The sequence below is a fragment of the Erinaceus europaeus genome, chromosome 14 (genome assembly GCF_950295315.1).
Source record: "Erinaceus europaeus chromosome 14, mEriEur2.1, whole genome shotgun sequence".
Taxonomy (NCBI): Eukaryota; Metazoa; Chordata; class Mammalia; order Eulipotyphla; family Erinaceidae; genus Erinaceus; species Erinaceus europaeus.
In genome coordinates, this window is record NC_080175.1 from 43,719,441 (window position 1) to 43,735,729 (window position 16,289).

A 16,289-nucleotide genomic window follows, 5' to 3' on the forward strand; every position below is an offset into this window, starting at 1 on the left:
ATGCAGGTGTCTGTCTATCTTTTTTTCTTTCTTTTGATTCCTCTCTGGCCTATCAAATAAAAAAAGGGGGGGAGACAAAAAAAAAAAAGAAAGAAAATGACACAAAAGGCATTAAGTTTTGGGATTCAGGAATTTCCATCATAGAAACAACCTCGAATGGGACCAAACTTGGTGCAAAGCCCCCATGCTAGGAGCCTGCTGTGGGGCCCTGACTAGCACAGCAGCCAAACTTGATGATCTGGGAGCTTCCGAAGAAATGGCAGGGCAGCACACATGAAGTGATAGGGCACACTTCCCAAAGACGCTTCTTTTTAAAAAAAATATAATAACTTAGTTTGCATTTTACAACATTTCCAATCAACCAGTTAGGGAGTCCTTGGCTGGGGTCCCATAGAGGAGCCCCCAGTAACATGCTCACCAGCCAGCCCATGGCCCCTGATCACTCGGGAGCCATGGTCACTCGGGGCCCATCTCACAAGGGTTCAGGCCCCTCTCCTTGGCGTCCCTGTACATTCTCTGGAAGTCCTTGAAGCGTGGGGCACAGCCAAGCCAGGCCTCACCAAAGTGCATGTGGCCCGTGAAGAGGAAGTCGCCGTGGCCGGACCTCACACCACACTCCAGCAATGTGGTAACACGGCCCTGCCAGCCACTGCCCTCAGGGGTCACCCGGAAGACTCTGCTCTTCTGCCGGTACAGCCGGCTCACGTGCAGGTGGATGGCTGACTCCTGCCTGGAGGGCTCATGTGTGACGTTCTGGATGGAGCCCCGGATAACTGTGGGGTAGAAGGAGACAGCGGGTGAGCTGGCTCTGTGCCCTGCCAAGTGGGCTCTCCTTAAAAAAAAAAAAAAACCCTGGGGATGAGGGAGACTGCATGATAGTTATGCAAAGATACTCTCATGCCAGAGGCTCCAAAGTCCCAAGTTCAATCCCTTGTACCACCATAAGCCAAACAGAGCTGAGCAGTGCTCTACTAAAAAAACAAAACAAAACAAAGGAAAATCCAGGGGGGCAGGTGGTAGCGCACCCAGTTGAGTGCACGTTACCATGTGCAAGGACCTAGGTTCGAGCCCCTAGTCCCACCTACAGGGAGGATACTTCGCACCGTAAAGCAGGTCTGCAGGAGGCTATCTCTCTCTTTTTCTGTCTTCCCCCCAATGTCTCTCTGTCCTATCAAATTAAAAAAAAAAAGGAGAAAAAATGGCCATTGGGAGCAGTGGATTCATAGAGCTGGCATCAAGCCCCAGCAATAACCCTGATGGAAATGCAAATAAATAATTTTGTTTTCAGAAAGGAACAAATCAGGGGCTGGCAAATATAGCTCATGTGGATAGTGTACCTGCTTTGCCATGCATTTATCTGGAAAAAAAATAAGTTGGCCCAGGGCACTAAAGTCCCTAAGATGATTAAAATAAAATAAAACAAAATAAAATAGCCAGTAGTGGCATACCCTGCTGAGTGCACACATCACCTCACAAAAGGATTCTGGTTCAACTCCTCAGGAAGAACTTGACTTCCTTGCGGGGGAGGGGGAGACACATTTCATAAGAAGTGGGCAGGTCTGTGGGAGAGAGAAGTCTCTCTCTCCCTCTGTCTTCCCTTCCTCTATCATCATTGTCTCTGTTCTATCCAATGGGGGGGGGGTGGCCATCTGTAGCAGTGATCATTCTGGTGGCAATAAAAAAAAAATAGTAATAAAACAAAAAGAACAATTTGGGGGAGAGTGTTAGCTCCTTGCATAAGGCAGGTGCCTTGCTGTACATGAGGTTCAAACCCCAGCACCTCCTGATGAGGTGCTATGGCACTGGAGGAAACTCTAGTATGGTGTCTTCCACTCTCTCATTCTGTCCCTGTGTCTCTTTCTGTCTCACTATCTGAATGAAAAAGTAGACAAAGACTGTGCATGTGCCCACCCACTGTGAAGCTGGTCTGGGCCTGTGGGGCAGGGAGGTCTAACCACTCTGTGAATCAGCCTGTCAAGTCAGAACAAGAAGGGCAATAGTGGCTGTCCTCAGAGGCTGCCATAGCTCTGAGTTCAGACAGACCAGAAACAGTGCCACGGGAGGGAGGGAGGGAGGCCCTGTGTGAAGACAGACCTACAGGCACAGGGCCCAGGAACCCACCTGCCCCTGACTGCCCTCATCCAGTGCCCCATCCCTGAGGGCAGCAGACTCACCGAAGTCGCTGGTGCAGACGGCCAGGAGCACCTCAGTGTCACTGCAAGGCCGGCAGGGGGCTGTGGGAAAGGGCAGAGCAGGTCAGTGGGCACACAGCTCCCCAGGCCACCCAGGACTCCCCTAAGTGCCCCATGCTGGGAGCAAGCCACCACAGTTCTGTAGCCCAGATGCCAGAGAGGTGGAGAAAAAGTGGGTGCCCTGAAGGAGGGGGTGATGGCACAGGCAGCCCCAATCCCTGGGCTGTAAGCCCCACCAGGCAGGTTACCCTGAGTGTCCCCAGTCTGCTGCTAGGGCCTCCACTCAGGGCAGGGAGCCACATGCCCTTTGGAAATGCACAACCAGGCCAGGCCACATGCCCAGCACTAGCAGGGCCCAGCCCATCCTCACTCAGCCACTCTGAGTCTAAGCCCAAGGGTCACGGCCACCAGCTTACATGGCCTGACCACTGGATGCCACCTGAGACCTCCATTTCTGCCCAGAAGGCCCTGGGGACAGGCAAGCAGGTCATAGTGTCTGGGGCTTCCTGCTATGACCAGCTCTGACCAAAATGCTGGGTGAGCTCTGGCCTGGACCCTGGCCTTCTCCAGGGTGACAGGCTCAGAGTACCCACTGTGGGACCCCTGAATTGCATGGGGGCTGTGCTGGGCCCCCCAGTAAGGAGATCTTGCAGGGACCCCACAGCCCTTCCTACTCGCTGATATTTGTGTCCCCTGTCCAAAGGCCCCGCTCAACACAGACACCCCCAACCCAGCAGACAGCAGGCAGGAATCACAGAGCTACTGTCCTTCCCAGTTCTAAAGGTCACTACCCTGGCCTAGGGGCTCACTCACCTGGCCTTAGTCACCCTCATCAAATGCCCAGCTGGCTACCCCTGACACCCACATGAAGCTCAACTGCCCAGAGCCACTGGGTCCCCCACCAGGTAACCTAACTCAGGCAGCAGCTCTGTGAGCTCCCCACCTCAGGCATGGTTGGAACTGTGTGGGGGCCACACAAGGGTCTCTGGAGTCCTGGTCCAACAGACAGACAGGGTGGGTGTGTGCCCATCCCTGCCAGGTGAGCCTGTGGCTGACTCAGCCCCCACCACCGCCTCTGAGGAGTTATCAGAGAAAGAGAAGCTGCCCAACGGGAAGAGCCTGCTATAGGCGTCCCCTCTCAGTCCTGCCGGGAGCCTCCCTGCACCTGCAGCTGGGGGTGAAAACTTGGCAGGGTAGTAAGGGACCCACAGTACGGCACCAGGGCTGGGAGCTCTTGTTTTGGCCCCTTTTCACATCGGCTGCCACCCCCAGTTCATACCCAGGGACTTCTAGGATGGGGCACCCTGGCAGTAGTCCAGGAAGGCAGGCAGATCAGTGGTCAAGCCCCTGGTGACCACAACCCAAGTAAAAGAATAGCACCCACAGGGCATGGCCAGGCCCTGCCACTGGGGCCCCTTTGGGACCAACAGACTGGCTAGAAGTCAGAAGTCAATGGCAGTGCACCCTGTCCTGGCTCACACCCATTCCGTGGGAGAGGGAAACACACAACAGAGACGGGGGGGGGGGGGGGGACATGGGCAGTCTATAGACCATGCGTTTCTCCAGAGCTTTGGGGAGCTGCCACCATCACCAGCCCAGCTGATAAAGCTCAGCCTGGGACCACCCACCCTGGGATCCTGAGGAGAGAAAGCCAACCTTCGGGCACCCTGGGACCTCAGTCCTTATGGGGGGAGGGAATAAAAGGAGGCAGCAAGCAGGTTGGTCTGGCTTCTGACCCACTGTCTGGGGGGTCTGGGGGTGTGTCTTAGGAAGGCCATTCTGAGACAAGTTTTGATGAAGTTAGGACAGTTATGCAAAGACTCTCAGGTCTGAAGCTCCAAAGTCCCAGGTTCAATCCCCTATACCACAATCTGCCAGAGTTGAGCAGGACTCCTGTCTGTTTGTATGTTTCTCTTGGTATTTGTCTCTCATTAAAATAAAATAAATAAAACATATTTTTAAAAAAGTGAGCTGAAAGGAGAAAATAGGGGAAACCACCAGGACACAGGTGAGGAAGATGACTGGCGCTATAGGGGGATCCCCTGGCCCTAGTGGGGAGAGTCCACCTGGGGAGACGTGCGTCCCCCCAACCACCATGGTGTGTTGGGGGGGGTACAGCTTTCAGGGGAGCAGGAGGAAAGAGCTGTCCACAATGGTCGCGTGGTCCAGGACTCCAGCCACAGGCAGACACACCCCAATGTGACCCCACAGGACCCTGGCTCAGTCTCAGCCTGCTCCCCACCCCCTTCCTGGTGAGGAAGTCTGGGGTGGCCACACCCCTCCAGCCCAGAAAAGGTATGAGAAGATGAAGTGAATCCAGAGGGGGAGATGGGAAGACAGTGCCTGGTCCTGGGGAGAAAGCTGAGCTCTGTCTTTTTTTTCCAGAAGATGGTGCGGTTCCTTACTGCTCCTGGGCACAGCCCCTCATCCCCTGTGGCCCCTCATGCCACCCCCAAACTCCTGAGGTACCAGAGGAGGCTTCTAGTGGCTGGGAGGTGGGGGAGACTCTGTGTCCTTGGGCCTGGGGATCAGCTACCTGCCCACCAAAGGCATGAGAGTTAAAGAGGAATAGGATTGAGGTCCACTGGAAACAGGCAGCCACCCCTCACATACCCAAAGGTCAATGATGGGCTGAATCTTGCACTGCCCAGCCAGCCATGGGGTGGTTCCTTCTGCCCCTTGAGGGGCCTGGGGATCCCAGCTATCTGTGGGACAAAGAAGCCCAAACTCCAGAGCAACAGTGTATTTGAGGGGTTGAGCCTCTACCAGCACCCCCTGAGCAGTGAAAGAAACAGCAGAAACCTGTGGTCACTTAGGCTCCCTGGGGAGACAGGGAGATGGGTCTGTCCATCCCAGGAACCAATCAGAGCAAGTTCTCACTGTGGCCCAACCCCACACATTCCTTGTCTACCTAATGACGGGGGTGGGGGGTGGGGTTGGGGGGGTGGGGGTGGTAGGGGGGACCCCCCTTGGGGCCCATCAAGGAGTAGTCTGCCTCTCTATCTAGAATATTCCTGGCTCATGTGAGAGGGGTGACTGTGCACCCAAGAGGGGGCACAGTGGCTAATGTGTTGGATTCTCAAGCACGAGGTCCTGAGTTCCATCCCTGGCCTTGCTAAAATGAAGTTCTGGTTCTCTCCTCCTCCCCACACAGTCTCTCTCACTAATAAATATGTAACTTTTAAAATTAAAAGTAGAACCACTCCATGAACTGGGCAGGTTCTGCACAGACTGGCCCTCAGGGCTCATACTGGAGAAAGCTCCCCAGCTCCCCAGCAGGTGGGACCACAGGCACCCTCCTGCCTCTCAGGCCTCTGACTGAGGTCTCAGCAGCCCCAGGGATGTGGCTGCTGCCAGATGCTCGGCTCGCCATTCTACATTCCACACCCATTCCTTCGGCATTAAAGGCTTAGGGGCCTCCCCCCCCATGAAAGGGGAGCCCCTGGGGAGAAGAGAAGACTAGGCCTCCCAGATCCCAGGTGCCCCTGGTCTGGGGAGGGTGCCAAGTCCTAGAGAGAGAGAGGACACCATGGCCACTTGGGTCCCACCTCCCAACACTGGGCAGATAGGTGCTCATACCCCACCATCCACCAGTACCGCACTCCTGTAGGTTCTGGGATTAAAAGATACTCCAGAACCAGGCAGGTGCATGTCAGGGTGGCAAAGAGAAGCATAACAAGTGAACCCCAGGCACTCACCTCAATAAAGGCCCAGGCCTCCCAGTGACCACATGCCCTCTGTGAGGACCTAGAAGGTGCCCAGGCCAAGCACCTACGGTAACCAGACAGCCTGTGCCCAGCCCACATGGGCCCTGGGCAGCTCAGCCACAGAGCCTGTCACTGCCCCAGCCTGCAAACATAGACCTGGGGGCTGCTGGATAGCTCACCTTGATAGTGTGCTGCTTTGTCATGTGCACGACCCAGACTTGAGCCTGGGCCCCACTGGGGGAAGCTCTGGTGCTGTGGTGTCTTTCTTTCTCTGTCTATCTGAAAAAAGTTAGTGTGTGAGACCCCAGCAGCAATAATAGAAATAAAAACTTATGGGGGGGGTGCAAGGGCACAGAGGGACTCGGGAGGCAGAGAGAGAAGCCACAGGCTCAGTGTACCCCAAGTTCCAATCACACTGCCCAGTGATTTTTCTACTAGAAAATTCTGTCTGTGTAAAGGGAATGTTTGGGTGTGGGGGCGATGGAAACCGGTCACAATCTCCAGAAGCAAGACCCCCACCAGCAGTCTCCAGGGCCACACACCCAAAGGGAAATAAAGGTAAACAAGCTTTTATCTGCTCCAGAAGGTGCCCTGAGCTAGTGCCACTGTGGGCAGAAACTTGGTTTTGGCAGCTAGGTTTGTCTGGATTTTTTTTTAAGTGTACCTAATATTTTTTTATTTGATAGGAAGGAGAAATTGAGATGGAAGAGGGAGACAGATAGATATAGAGATAGACCTGCAGCTCTACTTCACTGCTTGTGAAGCTTCCTCCCCCCATCCCACTGGATTTTGAACCCAGGTCCTTGTGCATGGTAATGTGTATGTTTAACCAGGTTGGATTTTTCCAGTGCAAGTTCATCTCCAGGCCTCCAGCCCACCATCATCATTGTGAGTACAGGGATCCAAATAAAGGTGGTTGTGCTTCACGCTAACTTGGGTTCTGGGGTTCCTGTCACTCAGCCTGTCTCTGCTGAGGCTCTGAGACTGTCTAGTTGGAGAGGGAGTGAACAACCAGCCTCTAAACTTAGAAGTGTCTCAGCCTGCTGATGTTTGGGGCTGGGCCATGCTGGGGGAGCCTGTCAGCACCCCCTTGTTGGGGACAATCACCTCAGGACTTCTAAGGTACTTCATGTTCACACACAACCCCCCACCCCCACCCTATTACCTACCCACCAGGGTAGCATTAGATTTGATACAGAATCTCAGGAAACCATTGACCTTGCCTTCCATCCATGCATACACCAATACCACAGGATTGTCTACAGCTTGGAGGGAGGATTGGACCTTCCAGGCTGTCCCCCAAAGACAGGGGCCCTGTGCTTGCTGTCAGCAGAGCAGAGATCTGATCAGGTAGTTTTCAAGGTCATGCAAGCCTCCTGAGCCCCAGGAAACTTTCTTTTGGTGTGTGTGTACCTCTTTCTTTCTTTTTTTTTATATTTATTTATTTTCCCTTTTCTTGCCCTTGTTTTTTATTGTTGTTGTAGTTATTATTATTGTTGTTAATGTTAGTGTTGTTAGAAAGGACAGAGAGAAATGGAGAGAGATGGAGAAGACAGAGAGGAGGAGAGAAAGATAGACACCTGCAGACCTGCTTCACCGCCTGTGAAGCGACTCCCCTGCAGGTGGGGAGCTGGGGGCTCAAATTGGGATCCTTACACCAGTCCTTGCACTTTGCACCATGTGCGCTTAACCCACTGCACTACCGCCCGACTCCTGCCTATTTCTTCCTTCCTTCCTTCCTTCCTTCCTTCCTTCCTTCCTTCCTTCCTTCCTTCCTTCCTTCCTTCTGCAGGACGTCATTGGGGCTGACTGCCTGAGTGATTCTACCACATCCAACAGGTTCTTTTTAATTTTTTTTCCCAGATAGATAGAGGAGAGAAAGACACAGGAGATAGAGAAGAGGTACCACTGCACCATTCTATGGGTTGTGAAGCTTTCCCCATGTATGGTGCTCCCATATGATGGCTGAGGGCTCAAACTGGGGTCCTCATGTGTGCACTCTACTGGGCAGAGTGTCTCCTACCCACCCCAATGCCTGGGAAACCCTGCAGAGATCAACACTGCCCTCCACAAGGAGCCCCCTCAGCTCATCCTCCACACAAAGCTGTCTGCTCATTTCAGAAGCAAAAAGGAGAATCTGAAGCCAGCATCTACACCCCCCACCAGCCACTCAGAGACTATTCCAAAGTATCCTGAGGTCCCCCACCAGCAGCCACTTTAGGGGGGGGCCTGCTTCATGAGACTCCCAGCTGGCTCCTACCCATCTTGCTGGCCAGGCTGTCCATCTCACCCAGCACATGGCTGCTGTCTCCACCCCAGACCAGCATTACACTAACATCCACCCTCAGGGTGCCTCCCGAGGGGCAGAAAGAAGAGCACCCCACTGGGCAGGAAGACTGTCTGGCCATGCGTGCAGCATAGTTCCCAGCCCTGATACCACCAGTGAGGTGCTGTGGCATCATGGAAAGCTGTCTCTCCCTCTCCGTCTATCTGAGTGAAAAAAAAGTCTTGAGTGGTGAAATCACATAGCTATGAGCCCCTGGACCTGCAAAAAAGAAGGGGGAAAATGCCCCATACTGCATCTCTGAACCACAGGACTGGTCCTGTGACTTAAACGTGACAGTGTAAAACCACTCTCCTCAAAATGCAATGTTTTGGGAGCCACAGCTGACAACCTGCAAAGTACTCAGTCGATGGTGTAGAAGAAGAAGGGGCCATACACACTGCCATGCACAAGGACCCGGGTTTAAGCCCCCGACCTCTCCCTGTGGCAGGGGGAGGCAGAGAGGGCACTACAAGCAGTGAAGCAGGCCTGCAGGTGTCTCTTTCTCTCTCCATATCTTCCCTTCCCCTCTCAACTTTTATAGGAAAAAAAAGAAAAGAAAAGAAAAGAAAAGAAAAGAAAAGAAAAGAAAAGAAAAGAAAAAGAAATAGTATATAAGAAGTTCTGGGGGGGGAGTCAGGCGGTAGTGCAGTTGGTTAGGCACACGTGGTGCAAAGTGCAAGGACTGGTGTAAGGATCCCAGATTGAGCCCCTTCACAGGTGATGAAGCAAGTCTGCAGGTATCTATCTTTCTCTCCTCCTCTCTGTCTTCCCCTCCTCTCTCCATTTCTCTCTGTCCTATCTAACAACAATGACATTAGTAACAACAACAACAACAAACAGGGCGGGGGTCAGGTGGTAATGCAGCAGGTTAAGCACACATGGTGCTAAGCACAAGGACTGGTGTAAGGATGCTGGTTCAAGCCCCTGGCTCCCACCTGCAGTAGGGCTGTTTCACAGGCAGTGAAGCAGGTCTGCAGGTGTCTATCTTTCTCTCCCCCTCTGTCTTCCCCTCCTCTCTTGATTCCTCTCTGTCCTATCCAACAACAACAACAGCAGTGACAACAAGAATAATAACAACAAAGGTAACAACAAGAGCAACAAAAATGGGAAAAATAACCTCCAGGAGCAGTGGATTTGTAGTGCGGGCACCAAGCCCCAGCAATAATCCCGGAGGGGAAAAACAAAAAACAAAAAACAAGGGCAACAAAAGGGATATGTGTGTGTGTGTGTGTGTGTGTGTGTGTGTGCTGGGGTCAGGAGATAGCTCATCTGATAAAGCACATATTTTAAAGGTCCTGGCCACCACATAGGAGCCCTAATCAGAGGGGAAGTTTCCTAAGCAAGCCAACTGTTTCTAAGACTTGTGAGAACTCTGGTGGTTATATCTGGGAGGTGAGAGGGTAGGGGACAAAGAACTTTGGTGGTGGGTGTGGTGTAGAGCTATATATACTATAATCTCACAAATATATATGATCTCACAATCTTATAACCTTATAATCTTATTAGTAACAAATAATTTATAAGAGGGTAACTTCCTAACCAGTGGAACAGTACTGTGGTATCTCTCCTCCGTCTGTCTTTCTCTTCATTTCTAAACCTCTTCCTAGAGGCAAAAAGTCTACCGGAAAGAAACCATGGAATTATGCTGGTATGAAGCCCAAAGAAAACCCCGTCAGAAAAAAAGAAAAGGCAGCACCGGGCAATTTGAAGGGTGGCATCACCAGGTCAAACTAGTCTCACTAGAGCTAGTACAACACCTCACTTGGACAGTGTGCTGCTTTGCCATGTGTGTGACCCAGGTTCAAGTCCAGCCCCCACTATATCTCTCTCTTTCTTTCTTTTTTAATACTTTCATTTACTTACTATTGGCTAAAAACAGAGAGAAACTGAGAAGGGAATGGGAGATAGAGAGGGAAAGAAACAGAGAGACACCTGCAGCCTTGCTTCACCACTCATGGGGCTTTCCCCTGTAGGTGGGGACAAGGGGCTTGAAACTATGTCCTTGTACATGGTAATGCGTACACGTAAACAGGTGTGCCACCACCCCCCCCCCCACCTCTCTCTGAGAAAAACAATTAGTGTCACTAATGGGCAAACTCTTCTCATTTAAGTCCTAACCAGTCCAGGGAAGAATGTATTCATGGAGCAGGGCCTACTCCTGTCAGCTCTCTGCTCGCTCCTGTGGTCATTCTTGGGGGGGAGAGGGGTGTTAGGCAGCCCCACAAACACTTCCTGGGAGAAGACCATCATTCCACCAAGTCAAAGATAACCAATTCATAAAGAGGAGGCTGTGCACCCAATGTCCATGCCGCCAGGCAACTGTTCCTTAGGAGGGGCCCTCACTGCCACCCTGGGGATATGTCAGATACAGCCGGGTGGTCTGGTGCCTTCCCCTGCAAGCCATGCAGAGGCCAGAGAGTGACAGAAGCAGGGCCGCCCTGCCCAGAGCACGATGAGTTGCCTATCAGCAACCCTCCTCACCCACTAACACTGCCCAGCCCACCACTGCGGTGTCCCGCCCACCAGTGTGATGCTCCACTCCCAGTGCTATGCCCCACCCATAAGCTCCCATCCCACTCACCAGATGGTGTCTGCAGGTCCGCGCCCGAGTGCCAGCCAGTCAGCTCGTACTGGAAGCCGGTGGTCCTGCGGCCAATGTCCTGCTGTGGCGTGGCCTCCACAAACAGGCCACCCTGCTCGAAGCCGAAGCACTGAACCCGGCCGGGCCCGTGCTCACCGTCCCGCACCAGCAGGGTCAGTTCTCCAGTCTTTTCCAAATAAATATTGGCTCCTGAGGAATCTGAGAGGGGCTTGATGCACAGGGTCCGGGGACGGGCGAGCGAGAAGGTGTTGGGGCGCAGGTTGACGATGAGCGCCCCAGTGGGGTACAACCATTCCACCGCACCCACCGAGCAGCGCAGGTACACCTGCTCTACTTCTTTCCGATGGGCCTCATGCGTCAGCCCACTACAGGGAGAACAGGGAGAAGACTGTCAGCCAGGCCACCCATGCCACCACTGCCACCTGCCCACCCACACTACCTGCCCTGGAAAAGGAGCACCCAGGAAAAAGGAAAAAGGCATATTCCCTGAGCAGGCTGCACCATCTCCCCCATCCCCATCCTGAGGCTAGCTCCTGAGCAAGACTGTTACCAGTCCTGTGGCAGTGGTCTCTGTGCCCAGTCCCCAGACAATGCCTCTTCTCCAAGGACCAGATGACACAGGGCCAGGGTTCTGACACACAAATGGTAAGCACACCCCCCCCACACACACACACACACTGGGTCAGGCTGCCCTCTTCTGGGGGGTGGGAGTGTGCTCTGAGTTGGGGAGGAGCTAAAAAAAGGGACAGCCCAGGAGGAATGGCTGAGAGTAGACTCCACTCCACCTGAGTGTGGAAAAGGAGAATCAGGTTCAAATTACAGGAGATGCTTGGGCTGCAACTTGGCTCTGGAGAGAGGCTTCCAGAATCATTAGGAAGGTCTGCAATGGGGTAGGGGGTTGAGTTGGTCCAGTTAGCACTCACATTGGCATACCTGAAGACCTCACATGGTAGTTAAAAAAAAATCATGGACTCAGGCGGTAGCGCAGCAGGTTAAGCGCAGGTGGCACAAAGTGCAAGGACTGGCATAAGGATCCTGGTTCGAACCCCTGGCTCCCCACCTGTAGGGAAGTCTCTTCACAGGCAGTGAAGCAGGTCTGCAGGTATCTGTCTTTCTCTCCCCCTGTCTTCCCCTCCTCTCTCCATTTCTCTCTGTCCTATCCAACAGTGATGACATCAATAGCAACAACAATAAAAAACAAGGGCAACAAAAGGGAATAAATAAATATTTATAAAAAAAAAACAACTCAAAATATCATTGCAGGAAGATACCCCTAGGTGTCACACCTAGGACAGGCTACAGGGGATAGAGGGAAGGGGCTGGGCTGCAGGTGAGGCAGGCCTGGAGTAGAGGTATCTCTGTCAGAAACAGAAAGTGTCAGAAACACTGGCCTTTCCCCCTCTGGAGAAGCTAAGGTCGCTGTCAGCTTGGGCTATAGTTATGTCACAGCCCTGAGACTGACCCAGTGACTTCAGTCAGAGTTTGATTACCAGAAATTTGGTTCTGATCAGATCTCAACAGGTTCACCCACATTCTTGGGATTTTTCTTAGGTGGAATAAACAAAGCATTCAGAGTCCTGACCTAAGTGAGTTACCAGAAACCCTCTGCACAGAGGAGAAAAGGCAGAACATATGGTTTGCATTTTACTGTTGGTGACTCACACTCTGGGCCAAAAGAAAAAAAAAAACACCTCACTTTTCATACACTGGCCAGCTGCAGGCTGGGGCTACAGTCATCCTGCAGACCACATCAGAGAGAAGTGGCAAGGAGGTGAACCCCCTAACCCTGCTCCCTGCCCCCACAAGGCACCAAGGCCAAGAGCACCCAGCCGAACCTCAGATGCCAACCTGGGTGCATACTCAGGACAGGCTTACAAATTACAGTCAAATAAAACTCACTCAACCTCATCTGACACAGAAGTGGGGATGGACATAATTATAGCGCCATGCAAAAAAAAAAAAAAAAAAGACTAAAGTGGTGAGTAGCTGTCACCAATGACTATAATCAGCTTTGTTCCCGTGCTGCCAAAACAGACTTTATCAGAGTGTCCCTCTCCTCTCTCATCTCCAGCCCCAAGGGTCAGCTGGACACTTGCCCAGGTCCAAGTACCACTTCTCAGCTCCCTGTCCCATGAAAGTCCCCCTACCCAAAGCTCCACCATCCTCATAGGAGGAGCCTGGAGCTAAAGGCTTCTCCTGAAGTTGCTTTTATCTGAACAATGGAGGCAGGCATGGGCATCTCAGGGAGGGGCAGAGGGCACCCCCATGGGTGGGATGGGTGGCAGGGGACCTGAGTTGAGACTGAGATACCCCCCCAAGCCTGCACATGTAGCTCAAGCATCACGTGGAGACCAGGAGCAAACTGAAGGTAGATATATAAGAAACCAGATCCCCATTGCTTCCCCCTCTAGCCAGCGACTTCACAAGCCAAGAGGGGTGGCACTGTGCCAGCTCTAGGGCCCAGTTGGCATAAGGCTCACCTCTGCCTTCCTCCTCAAGTGCTTGTGCCATAAGACCCACCAAAAATCCAAATGAAGTGCCCAACCATGGGGTAGGGGGATAAAATCTAGTGATGCCAAGTTGAAACACATCTGGCATGGCCATTGATAGTAGCACTGTACAGCTGTCACAGGACATGTGAGAGACAGGCTAAGAAGCCAAAACTAAAGCAAGTGCTTTCAGATGTTGTGATAGAATTAAGGATGCAGGGCAAAACTGGCTCACTCAACCACAAGTGGTCTGATCTTGGATTAAACTATATTAACACTTATAAAAGGAGAGAGAGAGAGAGAGTTTCCAATGACACTCCCCAGGTGAACACACCTGCAGAGTGAGTGCCTTACTGGGCAAGAGGCCAGATTCCAAATTGATCCAGGATGTCATCATGGGTGGGGCCAGCCGAACCCAGAGCCGACTCTGACCCTGAGTCACCACAAGGAAATTATAGTCTCTTGTTTACTCAAGTCAGGGAAACTTCAGGTGGGGGAAACTAAGCCTATGGAGGTTATCTTTCCTTTCCCAGGTGAGATGGGCCTGTGGGGCTGTAGGGAAGTCCAGGGTCCACCTTTCCCACTGCTATCCAATGAAGATGGAGCCCTGGGCCCATCTCCTGCCCAAGAGAGAGATTTCAGAGCCTCTCACTTAATTGCTCGGTGACACCTTTGAGCCTGTGCAGTGACACCCAGCACATCAGGACTGCCACCACCTCGTGTGGTAACAAACTGTAAAGTCAAAAAATACTACAGGAAGTGAAGAGCTCTCAGTTGACCCAGGATATATTCTGACTAGGTGGAGGGGGGAGGTAATACTTGCAATACTACAAAGGTGGTGCTCCAGGAACATGACCCAGCTCTGTCACCTCTCTGGGCCTCATCCAGAACCCCACAAGTCCTAGCAGCTCTGGCCTAAGCAGAAAGGTTAGCTGGAGAAGTCCAAGCCTAGGATATCAAGGACCACAGGTGAGTAGCAAATGCCTCCAGGATCAAGTCACAGGGCCACCCCTTCCTCTGGAAACTCAGGCTCAAGGGGCAGCAGGGAGACCCTGTTGTAAAGAAACGGAGCAGAACACCCCACAGCTGCTGGGGGGAGAGGGAATGCTGGCCCAGCAGAGGCTGCAAAGGCAAGAGCTGAATACCAGCACAGGCAAAGTCCTAGAGTGTATCAGGGAGGCTGGAAGCCAGCTCTGCCTGGTGCCAAGCCCTCTGCAGGCCAGGTCTCTCCTCAACCCGTCTCAGTTCCTTCAGCCCTACCTGGGGGTGTGGGAAGAAAGGCACTTCCAGCTCAACTCGGAAGCCCAGGAGTGGGTTTCTCAGTGCCCAAGATGACCAACGCTGCTTTGGCATAACCCCCAAGCTTCTGGAAAACCCACCTCCATTGGAAATAATCCTTGTGACACCTGCCCAGCTGGGTGAGACGGCGAGGGGCCCACGGGGCCCTCCAGGTGTCCTCCAGAGGGCACCTGGCACCCCAGCCTAGGGCGACTCCCGCCCACAGCTTTGCCCGAGCACACCATGCACAGTCTGCAAGCTGCCACTTCCAAGGCACGCCAACTTAGAGCTGCCCGGAGCGGCGCCCTTGGCGGCCGGTGTCCGATCCCTCGTGATTCGCACTCCTGGGCTGCCTGTCATACTCCACTGCCGCGCGGAGGGGCGTGGGAGGGGGTCCGGCGCGGCCAAGGGCGTCCTGACCTTCACCAGGGCTCAGGTGTGTGTCCATCAGCCCTGGCTGGCGCTCAGGAACCCGCTGCGACCCCCGCTGTCCCTTCCCCTCCGCCTCGAGCGCAGGCCCAGCTCCTCCCGGCCCGGGGCACAGAACCCGCCGGCGTCCAGCGCCAAAGTGCGGGGACCCGAGTGGGCACCGGCCGGCGCTGGGGGCGCACCCCCCGGGGGGGGGCCGGGGTGCCGCGGGACCTTTTGTTCTGGACGCGGGGGCAGGGGTGGCGGGAACCAGACCGGCCCGGAGGGCTGGCCCCCAAGTCTCATCGAGCGCCCCGAGAGGGGACAGGGGGCAAGCGCGGACTCACCTCCCCTTCCAGCTGCACAGGTCGCTCGAGTACTGTGCGCCCGCGCCCCCCAGCAGCGCCAGCAACACCGGCAGCAGCCACAGCAGCGGCGCCAGCCCCGGAGGGCCAGGGCCAGGGACGGGCGGCCGCAGCCCCTGCTGCCCCGTGCGCGTCGCGCCCCGCATGCTCGGCTCTGGTTCGGCCGCTGACCCGCGCCCCGGCAGACCTTCGAGCTGGCACGGCCGGGCGGGCCGGACTCTTGAGTCCAGGGGGGTCACGTTGCGCTTGGCCCCCGCGCCCCGAGCGGCTGCCCGCCCATCCCGGCCGCCGCCGAGGCCGCCGGAGCCGCCAGTGCCGCACCCACGAAGCTCCGCGCCCGCCGCCGCCGCACCAGCTCTGAAATTGCGAGTCCGCGCCGCGATCCGGCTCAGCTGGAGGGCGGGGCTACAGATCGACCCGCCCCTGCGCCGGCCACCCCCGCGGGGCCGGGCCCTGCAGCGCAGCCAGCGGAGCCCAGAGGCGGCGGGGCGGGGCGGGGCGGGGCGGGGCGCCGAGCAGCCGCGCGGGGGAGCCCCACTGAGTTCCGGGGAGGCGGGGTCCGGGCTGCAAGGGGAGGGGCGAGGCTGGAGCCCGAGTGCTAGGACCCCGGCGGAGCGCGGGCGCCAGTCAATGTCGGGGGTGACTGAGCCTCAGAGCCGCCGCGGGCTTCCGGCCCCGGAGCCGCCCCAGCAGGTGGGAGCGCCGCCCCCAGGGTCCACTGAGCAGGTGGGACCGCCCCTTCTCCGGGGCCCGGAGCCTGAGCAGCATCCAGATGCCAGACCCAGTTCTAACAGAATCCCGGCGCCTGACATCTATGGGGGAGACACGCTGATGGGGACGACAGCCCCACCCCCAGGTGAACAATGATATTCCCCGTGGCTGGACCCTGAGTTGGGCTAGAGGTGGCAGAGGGAGGGAGTGT

General features: G+C 54.7%; 1 protein-coding gene across 1 annotated transcript; it reads right to left on the minus strand.

Moving 5' to 3' along the window:
* Window positions 1-279: 279 nt before the first annotated feature.
* METRNL (meteorin like, glial cell differentiation regulator) lies at window positions 280-16,011 on the minus strand. Its single transcript, XM_007524492.3, has 4 exons — window positions 15,350-16,011; window positions 10,807-11,192; window positions 2,175-2,234; window positions 280-773 (listed from the first exon to the last, which is right to left on the minus strand). The coding sequence occupies exons 1-4, from the start codon at window positions 15,511-15,513 to the stop codon at window positions 457-459; spliced, it is 927 nt and encodes a 308-aa protein (XP_007524554.1). The 5' UTR covers window positions 15,514-16,011; the 3' UTR covers window positions 280-456.
* Window positions 16,012-16,289: the final 278 nt, after the last annotated feature.